Genomic DNA, 21,779 nt, shown 5'->3' with positions numbered 1-21,779 from the left:
AGTTTGGTTCAGGGGGCCCAGGTTATGGACCCTCAAAGAAAGCCACTATTGACTCCCATTGGAAACAATGGGTGATAATGGGCCACCTGTTTGGGGGTCCATAATACAACTATATTAATTTTACATCCACTGTACATACTGAGGTATGGACAGATCATCAAATGCATTAATATTCAATAAAACCACTGAAGTCTTCCAAATAAAATTAATTATTCTCTTGCTTCCTAAATTGTTATCTTGCTTCCTAAATATTTATCCAAATCTCAAATTCTCTCACAATTTTTCATTTTAAAAAATAATGATCAACTATTCATTTAAGAGGAATGCTCAAATTCCCTCTTTTATAGCTGACTGGAGAAAGAGAACAGAAAAAGCTATTATAGAAAAAATGGTTTTCCACTGTACATTTACATAGGTGGCCCTGCAGATCTACTTCACTGCTAGCAACTCCCCCCCCCCTTCCCACATACACACACCAAATTAAGGGGTCAAGTATAATTTCTCTGAGCACAGTGCCATGACCAACCCATGTGTTCCTATCCCATATAAGCTCAGGAGCTATGAAAGAAAAATATTACAGTAATGAGCCTACACCTCAGGCGAGGACCCTGACCACTTTGCAGCACATCAATGACAAAACTTAGCTACAGTCAATATAATAGTAGAAAGGCTTCTCCTACAGAGATTGCATGAACTAATCTTCACAACATGATTTTAGAATAACTGTGCTAGGTACACAGGACTTGCTCTAGTGAAGCAGAAAGATTGCCCACTGTTTCTTGTGGCTTGTTTCAAAATTTATTACAGGGAAGAGAATTTTTTAAAAGTACAGTTAGGACAATTGTACAGTGGTATGTCTAGGATCCAGCCAGTTTCCTGAAGTTACCAGCCAGTTTCCTGAAGATTTCCTTATCTTTTAAAAGCTTTCAAACAGCATAGGAAAGATATGGCTTCCAACATGAATGAAAAAATCATGGTGTCGTTACTATCAAGATGATTCCCATAAATTCAAAAAATCATACTAAACTAACTCATCTCTGTATATCATAGAACTGCCAAATGCCCTTTATTTTGAAAGGCACTCTTTGTTGGCTCTCATGTGTTAGTGTGGTCTGAATATCAGACTTGTTTCAGGGAGACCCAGGTTTGAATTCCCACTGCCATGGAAACTTCCTGAGTGATACTAGGCTAGTCACACAATCCTCCTAACCTGGAGAAGAGGAAAACGATGTAAGCTGTTCTGGGTTCCTTTTGGAGAAAAAGATGGGAAATAAATCAAGTAAATTTATAATTTCCAAGGAAACCATGACCATCTCTTATTTCAAAGCTTTATCAGTAAGTCAAAACAGCTCAAGAGAGCATGTTACTTGGACATTTTCACCTGCGAATGCCTGAGCAAAAGGAATGTCATAGTATTTTAATCAGTGCTGATACATACCAACAACACTCTGTCTTTTCACTCCCATACTATATGTCTCTAAGCCCCTGATTTCTGAAAATTTATCAACAGTTGTCTTTTGACCAGTAAGACTAAAGATTAATATCCTTTAGGACTACAGCACCCAGTTCAGATTACAGAGAAAGAACCCCTGTGCTTCCTACCGTACAAAGAGTGTGTGCTTAAGGCATAGCTTCCAAACTCAGCTTTTCCTTTTCAAGTACACATGAAAGGCCTTACAATACTACAGCTCTTCCCAATCTTCTGTCAATAAATACCACTTTACGCAGCCCAACCTGCCTTCAGCATGTGCAATATTTCTAAAGTGCAACAGCTGTTACATTTTCCTGAATATGATTACTTTGCTATTTGCCTGTTAAACTGCCAGGTATTTAGAATTTTTGCACTAATATGCAAAATATGCACTAATATACAAAATAGACAAGCCTCAAGAAATAATTATCAACCATAACACTAAAACTATAACACTAAACACTTGGCAAAACAATAGAAACACACCATTAAACAGATATCCTGCCATGTGAAAGTTGGTTTACAAGCTTCTCTGAAAGTGTAAAGGCATGGTCACCGTACAAAGGAAACCACTTTAAGCAGAGTTGTAATCCAGTAACAGCCTCATCATAACAGATACACGTCACCAAAACAATCCCAGAAAAAGATGGGCTCCAAAACTAATTATACATGAGTGTATTTTTACTTCAAAGCAAAGGGAAAATGTTTTGAAATAAGAGATGGTCATGGTTTTCTTTGAAATTACAAATTTACTTGATTTATACCCCACGTTTCTCCCCAAAAGGGAGGCTTACACCATTTTCCTGTGCTTCATATGTGATTAAGGATCTTCCATCAAGCTCAACCACACTGGTAAGAAAACATGCGCTTTCAACTTTCTCATGTAGATGCACAGTGCCACTCAACACAGGATTCAACTGACAGCCTCTCTACCAACCCACACTCAGATATTCTATTTAAGGCAGCCCAGCTTCATGACCCACTATTCCCCTTCTTAGGTCTGTTCTGCTTATTAGACTCATATCCTAAACCACAGGTGTCAAACTCACGGCCCACCAGATGTTATAGACTACAGTTCCCATCAGTGGGAACTGTAGTCCATAACATCTGGAGGGCCACGGTTCTAATGTAACTCAGCAGTACTAGTCAACACCCCAATGCAAACTAGACAGACCTCCTTATTTGTATGATTGTTGAATCAGGTGAGTTATGGAGATCATATGCTGATAATCAGGGGGAAATTGTTCCTTCAGGGAACGACTGGAGGCAAAAAGCTTTCCCCTCAGCATTGCCTGCAGCAGGTACCCCTGCAAGAAAGCCCCAATGACCGAGTAACCCAGTTCCTCTGGATTAACCAGCTACCAAAGGCCTCCAACCCCACCGCACCTGTACTAGGCTAGGATTCTAAAATAGTACAAAAGCAAGGGAGAAGCTCTCCACACCAAGACCTGACTCCAAACCCTAATGAGTTCATACTTCTCACAGCTGCCAGCACAAACATACATCGGCTGTGCCTAGGCCCCAGCCTCAACAGGCCTTCCTCTGAGACCCTCTCCTCCGCCTCCCCTTCCTCGTTTGCAGACCACCTCATCGGCAGAAGAGGCAGCCGGGAGCATCTCGCGCCGACGACCTCAGGCTTTCGGGTCCCTCCCTGCATCCAACCCTCAGGGCGAGAGGCGAGGTCGGCCCCGCACCGCTCCCATCCCTACCTGGGTCTTGGTGGTGAGCTGGATCACCGCCTTTCGGAAGTTGAGCTTGGAGTCGCCGTTGCCCATCCTGCCGCGGCGCCTGGATCCGGGTCCGGCGCTGTCCCCTCGCGGTTAGCCCGCGGTCCCTCCCTGCGGCGGGCCAGTCCGTGCCGCCACCTCCTCCCCTGACGTCCGTCGCTGCTAATAGCCCTCCTCCTCCTCCTCGCCTCTCTCTGACGCCGCGGGCTCCATCCCTGCCGCCGCCTCGCTCACCTGCCGCCTTCCCCCGCCTCCCTGTCAACTGCAGCCTCACAGCTGATGCCGCGGGCTCTGGGCCCGCCTTCCCTCGTCAGAGCCGCCGCCGCCGCCAGCCCTCTGCCGTCCTTCCCCCGCCTCCTGCGACCTGCCCCACCGCATCTAGGATCTTACAAACCCCACCCAGGCCCACATCCTTGTCGCGTCAATCCACTTTGCCGCCCTCGCCCTCGGTCCTTCCATCTAGGCCTTTCTCAGACTAGTTCCTACAGCACCAGCTCTGCTTTATTTCTCACTCTCTGTCATGCAGGCAGCCTTCTTTTTTTATGATGATGATGATGATGATGAATATTGTTGCAGCTACTGCCTCAGAAATGGGCCTTCCTCAGTTATTCCAAGATACTTAATTCCTTCTGTTCTCTTCCCTATATTTCTTAGTCCATATTTTTTCCTCCTTGTTTACATGTTTGCCTTCCACTTGTAATTATGTTTTTTCTTCTACCCCAAAAGTCATCATTTTGTCCATCTTCCTAAGGGCAGGATTGATCCATGACCATGACATTTCAGTGGTTTCCCCCATTCCTCTTGCTCCAGGTGGCGCATGCCCAGTGGTCTGCTAAAGGACTAGTATGCTGCAAGAGTGCGCACCATTGAAGTCATTTATTTACAATGCAATCATCTCCTTTGTGCACCAGAAACCAGTTTTAGAATTCCCCTTCTTTATGTTTTATATATGAGTGTATGGTCAGAGGACACTTGATAAATACAGCTGTAAAAAACACAACAAACTGTAAAAAACACAACAAATTTAGCAATAAATATGTCACAGGCAGCAGCTACTTCATTCTACATCAGAGCAGGGTCAGACCTGTTTCATGTTCCCTCCTATTCTTGTCAGCATCCTCTCCTCAAATGCATTTAATGGGAGCTTTTTAACATGCTTCTTACATCATAATTAAAATTAACTTTTAATAAGTTGTGATAGGATAGGAGGACATTTTAATCCACATAATGAACTAACTGTGGCAGTTACTCTAGATCCACAAATCCATAATATTATATGATCCTGTATATGTGGGACTAAACATTTCTTACTTCTATTTCTATGCTCCTCTTGATTTCTGTTCTCAGTTCCCAGTTTTCTTCTTTCCTTACGCCTTTCTATCTCACTGCTTCTTAAATATTTCTATTATCTATTGCAGTCTTCAACTTTTCCAAATGTGGAACCCATCAAACTGCAAGAACATGACATGCTTGGGGGGCATTTTAGCTTCTCAGTCCAGCTTCTCATTTTAGCTTCTCAGTCCAGTCCTGCTAAATACCTTCATTTTTCAGTCCTGCTCTTTTTACATGTTTTGAAACATCCATAAGCTCTCATATATTATTATACCATGTGTGAATGAAGGAGGTTTCAATGAGAGTGTATGCTGTAGACTTAAAATGTGACTTAGAGGTGGATGTAAGCAAATTGCAATCTAAACCTCATGTGTAAAAAAATATTTTAGGGTAAAAAAAAGACCCAATTCTGCAAAGAACTCCAGTGAAGCTAACTATTAGGCAGGTGTTGAACATCCCACTAACAGAGAATCCTGATAGCAGTCTCTCTGCCCAGAGTTCAAGGTAAACAGTTTGATCTACAACAAAAAATTTCTTGCAGTTTAATTATCAGAAACAAGAACTTTATTGAAGCTGAAATATTGCCAAATTGATCTAAGCTTGAGTTGCACTCATGTTGATGCTCAGAGGACCTGTTCTCCCCTTTCCCTGGGCCCTCTGTCTAAAGGTAATCTTCCTTCCTATTTGGATTCTCTGTCTCATTCAAAGTTATGTAGAACCTTTATGCACTCAATATTTACTTGCCCTTTTTCAAAGGTTTTGCTGGGTCATTTGCTAAGGATCCCTTTTTCAGACTGGATATGTCCCTGCCCTCTTCAGTCTGTGAACTCCTTGGTACATATCCTTTTACCATGCTCTTATGAGTCTCAACTTAGGCTAAAATGGATTGTGCAATGTTTTAACCAATGGTCCACATTTCCTTGAGCAACTTTAGAGCAAAAGGTTCTGTTCCTCTTAAAGAGCTCTCTTAAAGAATCTCAACATATTTTTGATCATTTTTTAGAAGCTACAAAGAAAAGTCGAAAGGGAGTGGAAGGCTAGAACCCCCAACCTGGCCTCCAGGACAAAATGGTTTGACCATGACATTCTTTCTATAGACATCAGATTCACATTCACCCCATCCCAAAAATCACATCCAATGTGATGCCTGCTTAATGAGTAGGACTTGTTCTAACCAGAGAGAGTCCCAGTGTTGCCATGGATGACACTAGGTCTCAATCCTGAGTTGAGAAGGCTGAGTCCACACAGGTGTTGGTCACTCAGCACTAACAGCCTATGGAACTTCAGGACCCAATCCAACACAACCTCCAACAGGTTCAGCAGGGCAGCTGCTGGTGCGGTTGGCAGCCAGTACACCAGCAGAATGGCCACACTTTCCACAGTGTGCCCCACCAGACCAACACCATCAATATCGGTGATTGCTGGGATGGGTATTGCCCTATAGGAGAAAAGACTCCTAGAAAAGAGCTACTACCCCCACCCCTCAATCCCTTAGTCTGAGACTGATGAAGGACCAAAAAATCTGGGGGAAGGGGGACAAGCTCCTTTAGGACAACTATCTCACCCTCCCGCACCCAGGTCTGTGCCAGAACTACCCTGTGCACTGCAAAGTAATCATGCAGCATTCTGGAATTATTATTGATGGATCTGGCATTACATAGAATCAGTGTTGGAGAGGGGTAATTATTCCTAGCCTCACCACCATAGGGTTTTTGGAATTGAACAAAGGTTAGAAAGGGTCCAAGAATTCCCATATCACAAGCCCCTTCTCTTCATCTGCCTTCTCACACCCCTATATCTTCCACCTCCCCTGGATCACTACTCATTCCATCCCCCCATAGGAAAATGTTTACCTACAATGATTTAGCCATCCCCATTAGAATAATCCTCCTTGTAAGAATTCACTACTAATTTCTAAAAACTCTCCCCTGCATTAATGAGTTATCCTATCTAACCCCACTATGACAAACATTATTTGGAAGAGATTCACCTGTTCTCCCACAATATGCAAGAACCACAGGTATTTTCCCCATCAATTCCAAAGATAGAGTTCCACAGAGTAGCAATGATCTTCATTGTTCAGAATCAATGAGCTTGGTAAAGTTTCCATCTTTTTATGCCCGCTCTGGAGCCAATTTGCAAGATTGTGCTGATCTTGGAGCACATCGGAGGGTCCCAATAATTGTCTGGGTACTCCGACCCTTTCCAGTTGGTCCAACAGTTTCCAGCCCCCTCTGAGACTCCTTGCTGGGTTGCAGACTTATGCACAATCTTTTGGGATTCTCAAACACTTCCGGTGAACAACCAATAGTTTCTGGGCTGTTGAAGCTCCTTCAGAGGCCCTATATACAATCCTTGCTGCTGGTGTCTCAGCAAGTTTCTCACTTGAGTGAAGCTTGATGACATCAGCGAATGCTGTTACCAGTTCTCAGCTTAGATGCCTGATGGAAGCATTTTTATTTGATCACATCCACTATTATTTGTATCTTTTTAAATGGTTAATTTTTTATGTTGCCTATTAAATGTTTTGTCTAAATGGTTTTATTGTGCCAATTGTGCTATTTTATTCTGCAGCTTTATTGATCATATTGATTATTGATTTTGCTCATGAGTTTATCACACAAGTTTTATGATGTATTATTATGTTTTATCTGATATTACTGTGAGTAACTTTGGCATATTTTTATGGAGACAGACAAATAAATAAAACACTTTCTGTTTAATGTTTAGAATTGTCGGTAAATCAGCTGACCTGCTCTGTTGCCCAAATGAAAGAAGAAAAAACTGAGTACAAGCAGGCAACTATAAAAGAAAGAAAAACAAAAGGCCCAGCATCATGCTGTCAAACTTAAATGGGGTAAAGTTAATCTAATATGTTTTCCAAATTTATCTTCAGTTCATTTAGCATAATAATGGCTGTTTTGGGTTCCATGCAACCTACACAGAAAAAAACACCACTGCACAACTTCTGTGATAAGAACAGTGGTCCACTCTGAGTGGGTTATGAGTCTGCAGAATTTATTCATGAGGAAACAAAATTAGCATTCAGACCTTTATGAAAAACATGTTTTGGGGGTTTAAAAATTACTAGAAACAAGGACGAATGTGTAAATATGGTTACAATACTACCACACAAGCCCAATGTCCAAAAATGTATTTTAAAATATGATCACTATTGGTCGATTTATGTTCTGCTTGGGGATGAATCTGTCTGCAAATTTTGTTCAGACACAGCACCAGGGCAAACAACTAATATTGTACTTTGGACATGGGGCATGTAGGACAAGATAACAATTTGCACAAGTAAGCTCACATACAATGCTTATTTTTTTTAAAAAAAACAAGATGAATCAGGGAAGCTTTTCCCCATAATCCCAAAACCACAGGGGGGTTCTGAATGGAGCAGGAGGAAAGAAAAATATATTATTTTGGAATATGTTCAATAACACTCATTTTATAGAAACAAAGGGTGCTAAGCTAAATTCCCATGAACGTGGGCCATCAAAATAAACTCTGAGGGAGGCCGATGTGGGATCCTCCGAAGTTTGAGTCTCTCGTTCGAGCAGCCCACCTAGTATACGTTCGTCTTGTGCCAACCATCTATTTCAGTGAACAAGAATCTTAGATCCAGTTGATTTTGATTCGGATTGCACCAAACCAAGATTTGCCAAATAACAATGGCGAAGTAGAACCTTCCCAGCACAAGACCCCCCAAGCTGTCATCACAACGTCGTACGACCACACGCATCCCCCGCGCGCAAATTGCAATCTGAACAGCCTACTGGCGTCAAGAAGAGCCCGCCCACCTTTATCCGGGCGAGGGGGGGGGGGGTCGGTCCTGACTGGCACCGCGCGGGACTCCGCCCCTCCTCCTTCGAACCTTGAGGAATGCAAGCTTCGAATCCGCCCAGCTTGCATCTTGGTTTCCTCTGATAAAAAGGACCGGCGGGTAAAAAAAATGAACAGGGGGAGCCCGCCTTCCTTTCGCCTCCCTTCCTTGCACCCAAGGTTTTTGCATGGCTTTTCGTGCATCAGCTCCATGCTAGAGGCCTCCACCGAACTGCACACATAGAAACTGGCTGCCTTGGAATGCTGCTTTTCCTTTTGTGCATCACCCAGCGAACTCGGTACAAATAAGGGCTCTGCAGTCTTCAGGCTCCGATTTTCCACCCCTAACAAAGGCTACCAGTCTAACCGCCCGTTCCCAGAAGTCAGGAGTTTTGACGTGGAAGACCAGAAAAGGCCGGGGAAATTGGTGCAGGCGTCGCTTGCCACGTCTTGGCCTTTCGGCTCCCCTCCCTCCCTCCCTCCTTTGCAAAAGGCAGATGGAGAGAGAGAGAAGGTGATGCAAAGGCAGAGAGGGAGAGACAGCTTGGAGCCTGGCACCACTGCAGCAGCAGCAGCACTGATCACAATAGAACATCTGCAAAGCCATTGTCCCAACCTCAGGTCTGATCGGCCCATTCTGGTCGGCCTCGGCTGTAAAGCCTGGCGACTGATCCTTGCCTTCACCAGCTTTGGTCTCTGGAAGAATAACCCTTCTGCTCACCCTCCCCCATCCCCCCACCCCGTCAATTCCACCCTGGACTCTGCCTCTCTCTGCTGCAGTCTTTCTTTTGAGAGCTGGCCTTCCCTGTGCTTTCTGTGTTTTGGCTGATTCGGAATTGGGAGAGCTAATGCTGAGCGCTGACAGGATGGACGAGTTTCAGAGTGAGGAAGAGGAACCTTGGTATGATCAGCAGGATTTGGAACAAGGTAAGGAAGCACACAAACCAGCACCGTATTCCCAGGCAGGAATGACCCAGCAATACCTGAAACACTGCAGCATCTTGTTTTGGCAGGGGGTGGGGCGCAATCTAAAATTGCTATAGTTAATAATTCATCATACTTGTCATGGGGTAACTTCAAGTTAAGATCCCTTTGTAATTTTTGTTATTGGTTATTCTAATGGGATAAAGATTTTGTAGTAGTATTATCATGGTATTAGACTTAAAAATTGTTATGGCAGGTGGCAGATTCAGAACCAACCCAAATGCTATTCAAAGTTTAGATTAGGTGGTTAGTGGCAACTGTAAAAAATAAGAAATTACTTGTGCTAACATGAAAATGGGAGTGAAGTTAAATTTGTAAATATAACCCAAACAAACGTGAATCACATTTTAAAAGAAAAATTAATCCATCCTGGGTATTTTTAATGAGTAGTTACAGTTTTGTGTTGTGTGATGTTCTGAGTATTTGTTCTGCAAGGTGGAATGATTATTTTATTTTTCCTCTTTTTTTGTATACAATATGCTTTTGGGTCAAAATTCTGTATCACAAAGGAAGTTATTTTCATATATGGGCTCCACAAACCATTCTTTCTGTACATAATAGGAATCAATTATATTAAGAGAAATCTACCACTATCTGTATTTATGTGCAGCATTAGCAAGTTTTGAGAAAGACTCACATGGATGGTCATATCCTTAGTCTCAAATAAAAGTTTTCACAACTTCAATGTCAGAACAGAAAATAAGAGAAACATTATTATCTAAGATTAAAGCATTTCATTTACAATTTGATTCATGAAATCTGATGGAAAAAATATTGTCATCAAGATGTTAGAGCTGCAAAATTAGAACCTTGAGCAGACTAGATGAAACTGGAGATACCGTATATACCGGCGTATAAGACGACTGGGAGTATAAGACGACCCCCCCCCCCATTTTTCCAGTTAAAATTTCCAGAGTTTGGGATATATTCGCCATATAAGAGTACCCGGCGTATAAGACGACCCCAGACTTTACAGATGATTTCCCAGGGTTCAAAAGTAGTCTTATACGCCAGTATATACAGTAATCGCTATTACTACCCTTGCATGATCAATAAGGACAGAATGCAATCTAACCAAAGCTGATCCCATCGATTTCATTGGGAGAGAGTTAAGCATGTGCTTATGTTTCTCATTAAAATCAGTGAGACTATAAATGTACATAGCTTTGGTCAGATTATGCTCTTACCTATTTAAGATATCTGCAGCTTGTTTTCTCCAGACCACAAGAGTTTAAATTCCTAGTTTGGGATGCAATCTGAGGAATCTAAACAGAGAGTTTAGATTATGGACAGATTAATTTGATCCTGAACAGCATACAATTTGGCCCTGGTTTCTTGTGCATCAGTAATGTAAATATAATTTCTAACAGTGAGGTCACTGGGGGGGATTTTTCATGTCCCTGAAATAAAACTCTGTCTCTGATAGCATTTACATAGTCTGCTTTATTGTGTGATGGGGAATGAGTTTGTATAGTACGAAAATAAATACTGGTATAGAGTAAAGACAATTCAAAAAGCTATCAAATCCTTACTTACAAGGACTTACTGAGCCAACATATAATTGCTCAGGATAGAGGCATGCCAACAACATTAGCAAAACATTAAAAATTATGATTTTGCACTTAACATTGTAGAAACATGACAGTGACATCTTAGGTTGATAAACTGGTACCAGTGTTAAGGAAGAGTTTGCAAGAAAATGGTAAGCATAACAGATTGACTGAGAATGAAGACATGGCAAAGTCTTGGAAGCCCATGGAATGAAACATTGCTGTCTAATAACTACAACTACAGTTCATTTGTATTGTGCACAAAACTCTCAGTTTTGACATCACTGAGAGCAACAGTCAGCACAGCAAGTTGAACACACCATTGCAGAGTTTGGAAGTGGGCAGGGGGAGGTTTAGCATGAGAAGTATTGCTAAGAGGATCAAAATACCAACCTCCCAGGGGTCACGATAGAAAGGCCGTGTTTGGCTGCAGGGTCAGACAGGAAGACATCATTTGCATCTTTTCAGTGATCCTGCTTCAGGTAACGTGCTGAAGCAGGTAAAGGCAAAATAATCTATAGTAACCAGCTATCTCAGTGACTTAGTTTATCCTGGATACTTTACTGGTGATTTTGGTAGGCCATCAAAGTTTATTGCATTAAAGTCAACACAACCTTTATTGGCATCAGTATAAAGACAGACAAGGGGGGGGGGGAGTCATACATATTATAACAGAGTTGAGAATTGGCTGCAGTGCTATAGAACTCCTACACTATGTTTGAAGATGCATTATGATGGTAAGACGTGGAAATTTGGCTGTTGGATATATTAGCGACCTTATTCAGCAGGTATAAGATTTTTTGTTGGTCTGACAGACTTCTTTTCTTTGCCAGAAACTGTTGCAAAAGATTTAATCTGCTTGTCTCAGAGAGGGCAGTACAAAAGCACATGTTCGAGCGATTCTACACAATTCATTGTGCATGATGAAGAATTTTCAACTGTCTGCCTTGCAACAAAGCTGATGGGAGTACATTACACCTTCATGAGTAAAGGCTCTAATAGTTGATTGGTCTCTGTTAGTTGTATTAACTACTTTGCCATACAAGCTACGTTGGGGTAAATTCCAAAGAAGAGCAGGGAACAGAACTTACTGGCTTCTCTGGTTAGATTCTGGTACTCTTGGTCAATCAACTTCCTTTTCAAGCTCTGAATGATTTCATTGGCTGGTACCATTTCCAAAGCCTCGAATCAGTATTTTGGCTTCTATGCAAGCCCCCCCCCCCCCCCTCAGATCTTTGGAGGCAGAGCTTCATACATTAAACTTGGAACCTCCAAACTGAAGCATAAACATACCCAGAACTTGAACATTATTAACCATGGCCTGGTTTCAAGAAGATGTTGACCAGCTTCCAAACACAAAGCAGCATATGGCACACAATGGGGGACACCTCGTATCTTAGTATAAGAAGCAAGACTGAATCCACTCATCCAAGTGGTTCCAAGCTCCTTTCCATAGTGGTACGCCATAAAGTAGTTGCTGGGCCATCTTGGCACTGAAAACTTTGATGGCTGCTGGGATAAATTCATGGCCCTTGGTGTAAAAGAAATGTATAATAGCCATGGTGCTGTTTTTACTTCCAGCAATCACTAGATTTTTGTGTGTGGTCCAATTTGCTTTGAAATGGAGGTTAAGACCCAAATATTTGAAATGTTTAATTGATCCAGGGCTTACCATTTAATAATCATCTGACTGTATACAGTTGAGAATACTATAATTTGGATTTTGCAAAGTTCAGTACCAGATAATTGTTACTACACTACTCATTGCATTTGTTGAGACATTTTAAGCCAATTCTGGATCTTGACAAAAGGATTGCATCATCTGCATACAATAAAATTGGGATCTGGGCATTTCCTAGCCATGGAGTGTTCTTTGGTGGTCTCCCTTCCAAATATCAACCCTGCTTAGCTTTCATGATGAGATTGGACTGTATCATGATGTATTCCCACCCATCAAATTCCTTAGATGCCTTCAAGTTCTAGAATATTGGAACAGGCAGAAAAAAATATCTCTATCCTCTCCACTATTTTCTTTCTTGGAATCTCCAGCTAGTTAACATATTCTCTGCCTGCTATTTGCATGAACTGTCACTTATGCTGTTGCCACTGTTCGTTGGCCATTTAATAAAACTCGGTTGTAATCTAAATGCACTTTAGAAGTGATGTGCCTTGATCTTTCCTACAGAGTCGCTGGAAATCTACCTGATCAGAGATAATTACTAAACTTAATTTCCAGTAGCCTCTGCAGAATTCTAAAGTTCTGTTTCTAAAGAAAAACAAATTGCTGTCCTTCTTGGTTTCTAGAAAATTAGAGGGGCAGTATCTTTTGAAACTCATATAGCTGGCATAGAACTTGCAGCAACCAGAGGGCTGCTCTGCATATGTCTTTGCATTTTCCCATGCTGTTCCCAAACTTGAACTTAATTCAACATTCTATGATGTATGTATCATTTAAAATAAGTTGTTGAAACGGGAATAAATTGAAATGGTGCAAATTTGAAGAGTGCATTCTGACTGGAGAGTTAAGAGTGTTCTGATTTCAAAATGGAGTAATTTAGAACACAACCCTAGACTCTTGAGCATAAGCTGGATGGTGATGTACACTGCATTTTTTAATTCTTTATGCTCATCTGTGAGAAATTTAGAGCCTATGATGAGAGGTAGACTAGACTGTTTGGCTCATTCCAGCTCTTTGATTATTTATTTGACAAAGCTATGTTACCCAGTTTAACAGTTATGAACTATATTTTGATTTTGGTAATCTAAGTGGTTGTGGTATGATTTGAATCTACACTGGGTCTCATTTTTGTTTCTTCCATTTGAGTTTAGACAATTCAGCATTGGCAAAAGAATATTAGAAGAACTCTGCTGGCTCAAACCAGTAATCCATGTAGGCGAGCAACCTGTCTCACTCAGTAGCCAACCAGTTATTCTGGAAGGCCAACAACAGGGCATAGAGGTCTTCCTTCGGAGCTCCTTCCTAGCACTGGTGGAGGTTCTTTTTGGTCATCATGATTGATAGCCACTGATGGACCTATCCTCCATGAATTTGGCTAATTTTATGCGTGTGGCCATGCTCACTCCACTGGTGGCAAATTCAAATTCAAGTAAAGTACTTCTTTTTGTCATCCTGAATATGTTGCCCATCAACTTGATTAAGTGCTTTTGAGTTATAATATTTTGGGTGAGGGAGAAGAGAGAGGAACATAAGAGTGAATTTATTTGGGTTTTAGCCCTAAGATTTTTTTCTCTCTCTCTTTTGACAAACAGCTGAAGATGGCATTGCTGTGTCACTCTTAAAATAATGTTACTAAGCTGTGTTTAATATTCTTAACGGCACAAAAAGCAACCCATGGGAGTCAGATGAAGCAAGCACCACTGAACACCACGTGTTGAGTTTAATCCGAATCCTCCTTTCACATTTGCTGAGGAAAGGCATTTTGGGTCAGAAGTACTGTTCTTTTAAGGGAGCTCTGACACTGGAATGCGTGAATGAAGGTGGAGAAAAGTAGAGACAATGAGCCTTGTCTCTGGCAGCTGGATGTGGTGATGTGGCTCTAATGACATCATGCAGCAGCTTCCCAAGGAATGTTCCTATGAAAGCACAAGAAAGTGAATTATGAAACCCAAACTGTTAAGGATCAGGCAAGTCTTTTCTACTCTTTGGTGAATGGTTTGTAGTCAGGGGGGAGAAAGAACTCATTTAGCTGCTATAGCTGGGCTTTCATGATATCCATTCCAGACATATGCAAATTGCATTTAGATTACATTTACTTCATTTTTATCCTGCCCCTTTTCTAAGGTGCTTGCAGTGGTATACTTCCTTCTGCCTGCCATTTTAACCTCACAACAATCATGTGAAATATGGTAGCTTAACAGGTAAGTGACTGGACCAAAGATGTCAAGGGTTCCTCATGGCATATATAAACATATATACCGTATATACTCGCGGATGTCGAGTTTTTCATCCCTTTTTTAAGATTGAAAAATGCCCCCCTCAACTTATACGTGAGCCAGTGATTCACCCCACCCCCGCACTTACTTTAACAAACGCAGCAGGCTTGAGAAGAGGCCTTGCCTGTATCCCCTTTCAGGCTGAAACGGCCTGCTGGCTGGGGACTACAATTTCCCAGGAGACCCTGAGAAATGTAGTTCCCACCAAGTCTAAACGACTTCCTGGGAAGGGAACACAAGCAGCAGGTCTCTTCTCAAGTCTCCTCCGTTTGTAACTGTGCAGGGGCAGTGGGGGGCGGGGGGCGCGGAGCAGGGAACCCCCTCTGCAGTTGCCTTCTCCCTGGGGCAGAGGGGGAATGGTGATGGCGCCCTGCTCTGTGCAGGGAACTCCTCTGCCCCAGAGAAAAGGTGGCTGCCTTCTCCCTGGGGCAGAGGGGAATGGCAGCGGCGCCCTGCTCTGTGCAGGAAACTCCTCTGCCCCAGAGAAAAGGTGCAGAGGGGGAGCGGCGGCGGCAGCCTGCTCTGTGCCACTGGCGGCTGTATTCCCACCCTCGACTTATACATGAGTCAATAAGTTTTCCCAGTTTTTTGTGGTAAAACTAGGTGCCTCGACTTATACTCGGGTCGACTTATACACAAGTATATACGGTATTACTTTATGCTATATCATAGACTGGAATCTTACCAATGGTTTCCTGGGAGTAAGTACCAATGAATAAAATGGCCTTGCTTGTGAGTAGACCTACTTTGGAGTGCTCTCTCAGTGACATTTATTAGCTGCTCCCATCTAGATCATATTTTTCTGGTGAACTCTTGTGATGAACAAAGAGGGACAGAAAGAAATCACTATACTAGGGATCTGCTTTCTGAAATGGGGAACTGTTGACTCCAGCAGTGTCAAAAGATGGCCCAATCAATAGAATGGGTATTAGACTAGCTGAGTTTTGCATTACTAATAATTTTATTATTATAAATGGTCTACTAAATTATTCTCTGTCCAAATAATTTACTTTTGCATCTTCCTGTGGTTGCAGTGTGATAGACTCCAGCAGTACAGTCCTTCATGTCCAGGCCTGGGTGGCCCAGTGTAGCCTGATTTTGTCATATCTTGGAGCTAAGCAGGATTTACCCTAGTTAGTACTTGAATTGGAGACCACTGAAGAATTTCAGGGTTGCTATACAAAGGAAATGGAAAACCACCGCTGTCATCTCTTGCCTTGAAAACCTTATAGGGTTTCCATAAGACTTCTGTAACTTCATGGCACTTTCCTTTGGGTTGACACTCAGTGAAATCAGTGCAGCTGTTCTTTGCGTTTGCTATTCCTCCCCTACGTACCCAGGATTAGTAGAATAGAAGTGGTAATATGTAATATGTGAAGCAGGATGTAGGATTCTCGCTTTCAAAACTCAATGAAACTCTTGTTTGTTGTGATGGCATGCACCATTTTGTTGATCATTCCCAGATGTTCTCCTTGTTCTCACATGCAGTGCAAAACCAAATTCAGATTCAAAACAAGAGTTCTGCTCCCTGTATGATCCCTGAACCAGTTGTATTTATCATGCCAATTTCTCCTCAGCATCCACTTCTGTTTTGCAGTAAAGATAAAACTTCCTGGGGTTCACCATGAGGTAAAGAAAGGTTGTCTACAGATATTTTAATAAATAAATAAATACATAAATATCTACTTTCCCTCGAGATCTGAAGGCAGGCACCTGGAGTAATTGGAAGTCCCCCCCTCCCTGCAATTTGAATTGGAGGGGTTATAGACAAACTTCAGTTTATCCTTGCTGCTGCCCTCACATCACAGGAAATTTATTTTTAACTGGAGTTTGTTTTTGTGCACTCTGTTATCAGAAAATAAGGAGAAGTGAGGGAAGCATCTGGACAAAACAAACAAGCCATGTTCACGCTCATTGTAGCACACTGTAGACAGTGGAATTTAATTGTGGCTTAGTGTGACATCTGAATATAGCTACTGTGTTGAATTTATTTAACGGAGAGATTTTTGGTTCCAAATTAGTAACAGCTGTTTGTTAAGTCAATGTGTGGAATCCAGAACCAAAATCCATGGAATACCTTTTAGCAGGATTCTCCTAAATAGCTAAGGTTGCCAACTGGCCTGGAGAACTATGTCCTGTACTTTTAATAGAGGCTGTATGAGATGTTATTTACCTCCATGCCATGAAAAGCTTCAAGGGTAATTTCCACATATTGGAAAATCTGTATTAAAGAAACACAACAGTTGACAACCTTAAAAATAGCACATTGTGCAAACCTTAAAGTTCTTCAGAACTGTTTTATCAAGCTAGATGTCATTCAAACCAACAGAAATAGGTAGAGAGAGAAAAGAAGACATCTTTCAAGTCATGGAGTTGATGTTTGTCAACATAAGCAAAATTGTTAGATCCAATGATACTCTTCTGCTAAGTGAAGAATCTTCCATTAGACGGAAGACTACTGATGCTAGAGGAAAGGGAAGGAGTCTTTCTCCAGAAAAATATTTCTCATATCTTGGAAAAACTACTGGATCCAGCCCCATAGATGCTCATACTCCTTGAATCTAGTGGCATGCCATTTTTAAGTTTTATACCTGGATTAAGAATGGCAGCAGCCTCAAAGTGAAGAATTGACATTGAAGTTGCAGCTGTCTGTCAAGTCATCCAGGAATGGAAAAGGTTACTACATGGGATGGCAGGAACATTGCTAAGCAGTGTTACAATCTGATTGCATTGCTTGAAGAAGGGCAGTACAGATTACCTGACCGTGTGGGCTGTGCTGCTGTGACTGACTGGCTGTTGTTTGATTCAAAAGCTGCACAGTCAGAAAGGGATGTTGAATGCCTCTGCAGTAAGGCTTTTATTTGTGAGGTTGAAACGCCAGGTATCTGTAGCTAATGGAAAGTTTTTCACTGACTAATTGCTGAGCCCCTTGAAATCCTAGACTTAAGTGCCAAGTGTTGCTACACAATAGATCGAATATAAGATATGTAGAAAGGATTATATTTAGCTCTTCCTTTCTGATTTTGACATATTTGGGCACCAGATCGCTGCCACAAATAATTCCCAGAAATAAAATTGTACTGCATTATAGATTGGAGTCACTGTCAGGAGTAGACAGCAGTTTGCCAAAGCTCAGAATGTAGGATTACTAACTTTCAGAGCCCTCCTGCACCTGCAGAATAATGCACTTTTAATCCACTTTCAATGCACTTTGCAGCTGGATTTTACTGTGTGGAATAGCAAAATCCACTTGCAAACAATTGTGAACGTGGATTGGAAGTTGTGATGGAATAGTACTGTAAAACTAGCAAAATCACACATGACTGTGAAAAGCATCTTTGCCTTTTGATCTCCTGGAGCGAGGGCAGGAAACTATGCAGAGGTGCTAGGATGAAACTTCAAAGGCCTAAGTTACCTCGTGGCCTGAACAGAGTTTTCCTGAGAAGGGGGAAACAAAGGTTTTGAAATTCCATCTTGAGACGTGGTCAGAGAAACATCTCTGGGCCATGGGTTCCCGGAATGGGGACAAAGAACCAAAAGGGATATGACCACCTAAGCAATCCCTTAACTGAATCTAAGTTTTATTTCTTTGTTTTCTGTTTTTCAATAAAAATAGTTGAGACCTCAGCTGGTTGGAGTTATTGGAGAAAAGAACCCAGGTTTTAATGAAACAAGCGTGGCTCTCCCAGGCTTGCTTTCATGATATGGTGGCAGCATTTTGGGATCTCCGATACTCCAGAGTAAACACCTTCGTGGATTTGCGGCAGGCTTGCTTTCATGATGTGGTGGCAGCTTTTGTGGTCTCCGATACTCCAGGGTAAACACCTTTGTGGCTTTGCGGCAGGCTTGCTTTTGTGATTCCAGTGTGAGAATTTTTGGGAAGAGAAGGCTGCGTGCAGGTCGAGATGGTAACCAGAGAGTCTGATGCTGATGGCATGAGTGTTTTGGGAGAAGATGTGTGCCAGGATCGACGCAGGGAGAAGTCTCAAGGGAGCCAGGGCTCAGGTCTTGAGCGGGGCGCCCAGAGGGCTTTCTCAAGCGGATGGCAGGAGCTCCTAAGAAGCTTTATGCTGCAAAAAACTTATAAGAAAATTGAAAGAAGAAGGGATACATAAAGTATCAGATTTAGTTCGTGAAGGAGAAATTATACCATTACAAAACTTAATAGAGCTGGGTGGGAGAGAGAATTGGCTGGCAACAAGAGGATTATGGGAAAAATTAAGGAAATATAGAATAAAAGGTGAATGTATAATGAATCAATGGTTAAGACTCCATGAAACAATGAAAGGGAAGATAATAGGAGTAGTGTACAAATATATAGTAGAGGATAAAGAATTTATGATAAGAATGTTGAAACAAAAAATGGGAAAAAAGATGATTTCTTAGAGGAAGAAAAAATAGGAAAAGAATAATGGATAGTATGAAGAAGATAAAGAGATTGAAAAATATGTGGAACTAGAAAGAAAGGTTATACTAAAATGGTACAGAACCCCAATGCAGCTAGCCTATATGATTAAAGGCCTGAGCCCAAAGTGTTGGCATTGTGGAGAAAATGGTGCATTCTATCCACATATGTGGATAGAATGCAAAATGGTGAAAAAAGTTCTGGGAGAATATTTTTAAAATATGTAGAACTACTGGTTAAAGTAAAGATTGAAGTAAACAAAGGTATTAATTGTAGGGATAATAGATGACAGTAGAGTGAATAGAAGTCTAGAACCAATGTATAAAATAATGATCAGAGCAGCACACGCAGTGTAAGTTAGGCTGGAAAGATAATAAAAAATGGACAGTTTCAAGATGGTTGGAATATGTATGGGAACAAATACAGCTAGAGATATTCGAAAGACTGACAAAAAAATATTTTATGGAAAGAAAAAATAGAAGATATTAAGAAGATATGGACAGTGTATAAAGAATGGATTGAAGATGCCGGATTTAACGAAGAGCCATGGAACAAGAGAATAAGAAGAATGAACCTCCTGCTGCTTGCATGAAAAAATCAACAAAGAGAAGGGGGGAGGGGGGTGAAAATGGTAAAAATGTATAGATGAAAGAAAAATATTAAATGTAACAAATGTATAAATACTCTATACAATAAAAAATCTATATAAAAAAAAGAAGCTTTATGCTGCATCTACAGGCTATTTGGAATCTTTTGACAGCACAGCAGAGAAAACAACTTCCAAAATTCGAAGCTGGAGGGGATCAAAGTCTCAAGAGGGGGAACGAAAAGCCTCCAGGTGGGAGACTGTTCCATTCAGATGCAAGCGGAGAGAAGCCTGGAATGAAATCACTCTTCGGAAGCTACCAGCATCCTTTCAGAAAGGGGGGAGAGAGCAAATTGCCAGAGGGAACAGAAGACATCTTTGGAAACGGCTTGGAAGTCACCCGGAATGAGCTCCATAGCTGTCATCCAGCACCAGAAGATTGGTGGGAAGGAGATCGTGCCCCAGGAACAGGAACTTTCAGATGACAGCATGAGAAGTGGACAGATGAACATTTCATCTTTTGAAACTGGTGTAAGATTAATTGATGTTGTTGAATTACATGTAAGTTTTAATCAGTTTAATGGGAAAATTTTGTGTTTTGACCCATGAGAAAGGTAGAAATGTCACAAATGAGGTGTTTCCACTAGGCCCCAAGAAAATGTTGATTTGGAAGGGTGGAGTATGAAAAGTTGTGTGTGAAGAAGGTGGATTTTCCTAAGGTGATACAACTGTAATTACACAATCAGTCAAAGCAGTCTATATTGGCGTGGCAGATCCTGTAACTGCCAAGAGCAGCAGCATTCCTCTTCAAGTTAAAGGGGGGGATGGAGAGGAAGTCCTTTGAATGCAAACTTTGAGGATGAAATTGTTTGGTTTGATATGCAAAGTGCTAAAGGTATCACACCAGAGCACCAGGCTCAGATGGCAGAAATGCTGGCTGAAGGAAAAGGTATGTTCTGCAGCAAGCCAGGTTACACTGACTTGATTTCACATTACATTGATATGGGCGGGAATTTGCCTATTGAAGTGATGCCCTACACAACGATGTTGCATCATGCAGTAACCAGGAAGAGAGATACTATTGTGTTTTCTCCAGAGAAGAAGGTATCAGACTATGGTTGAAAGGAGCATGAGTCTTGTAGTTCAATTCTCAAGAGTATTGCATTGCTTATTAGTCTGAAAGTATGTATTAGTCTGAAATTGTGTTTTGTGTTAACATGATTTTCTCTTCATTCTGTATTGTTATGCTATCATAAGGACTATGTTATGCATGAAAGGAATTGCAGTTAGCAGATCTCTGTATTAGTTAGAGATGACTGAGGTGGAAGTGACACATGTAATCTTTTATAAATGGATAGATTAAATATGTAGCCATTAGACTACAGATTTCCTCTCCAAAAGGGGGCGTGTGATGGAATAGTACTGTAAAACTAGCAAAATCACACATGACTGTGAAAAGCATCTTTGCCTTTTGATCTCCTGGAGCGAGGGCAGGAAACTATGCAGAGGTGCTAGGATGAAACTTCAAAGGCCTAAGTTACCTCGTGGCCTGAACAGAGTTTTCCTGAGAAGGGGGAGACAAAGGTTTTGAAATTCCATCTTGAGACGTGGTCAGAGAAACATCTCTGGGCCATGGGTTCCCGGAATGGGGACAAAGAACCAAAAGGGATATGACCACCTAAGCAATCCCTTAACTGAATCTAAGTTTTATTTCTTTGTTTTCTGTTTTTCAATAAAAATCGTTGAGACCTCAGCTGGTTGGAGTTATTGGAGAAAAGAACCCAGGTTTTAATGAAACAAGCGTGGCTCTCCCAGGCTTGCTTTCATGATAGAAGTACATGTGCGGAAGTGGCCTCAGATAGAGCCTGGAGTTCTTGCAAAATTTTAACTAATCTCCAAACTACATAGACCCTTTCCTTTGGAAAAAAATAGCTGCGTCAGA

General features: G+C 41.6%; 2 protein-coding genes across 2 annotated transcripts in view; one reads left to right on the top strand and one right to left on the bottom strand.

The window, feature by feature from the left end:
* Positions 1 to 3,456, bottom strand: part of HID1 (HID1 domain containing) — a 57,281-nt gene extending 53,825 nt beyond the window's left edge. The window contains exon 1 of the mRNA XM_048490137.1: positions 3,181 to 3,456. Coding sequence (XP_048346094.1) covers positions 3,181 to 3,246 — 66 coding nt within the window. The 5' untranslated portion in view covers positions 3,247 to 3,456. The remainder of the gene's footprint in view (positions 1 to 3,180) is intronic.
* Positions 3,457 to 8,351: 4,895 nt separating this feature from the next.
* CDR2L (cerebellar degeneration related protein 2 like) overlaps positions 8,352 to 21,779 on the top strand; it is a 41,798-nt gene continuing 28,370 nt past the window's right edge. Inside the window, exon 1 of the mRNA XM_048490600.1 lies at positions 8,352 to 9,285. Within this exon, the coding sequence (XP_048346557.1) occupies positions 9,207 to 9,285 (79 nt within the window). The 5' untranslated portion in view covers positions 8,352 to 9,206. The remainder of the gene's footprint in view (positions 9,286 to 21,779) is intronic.

Source organism: Sphaerodactylus townsendi, linkage group LG03 (genome assembly GCF_021028975.2).
Source record: "Sphaerodactylus townsendi isolate TG3544 linkage group LG03, MPM_Stown_v2.3, whole genome shotgun sequence".
In the NCBI taxonomy this organism is placed as follows: Eukaryota; Metazoa; Chordata; class Lepidosauria; order Squamata; family Sphaerodactylidae; genus Sphaerodactylus; species Sphaerodactylus townsendi.
This window is presented reverse-complemented; position numbering and strand designations above follow the sequence as displayed.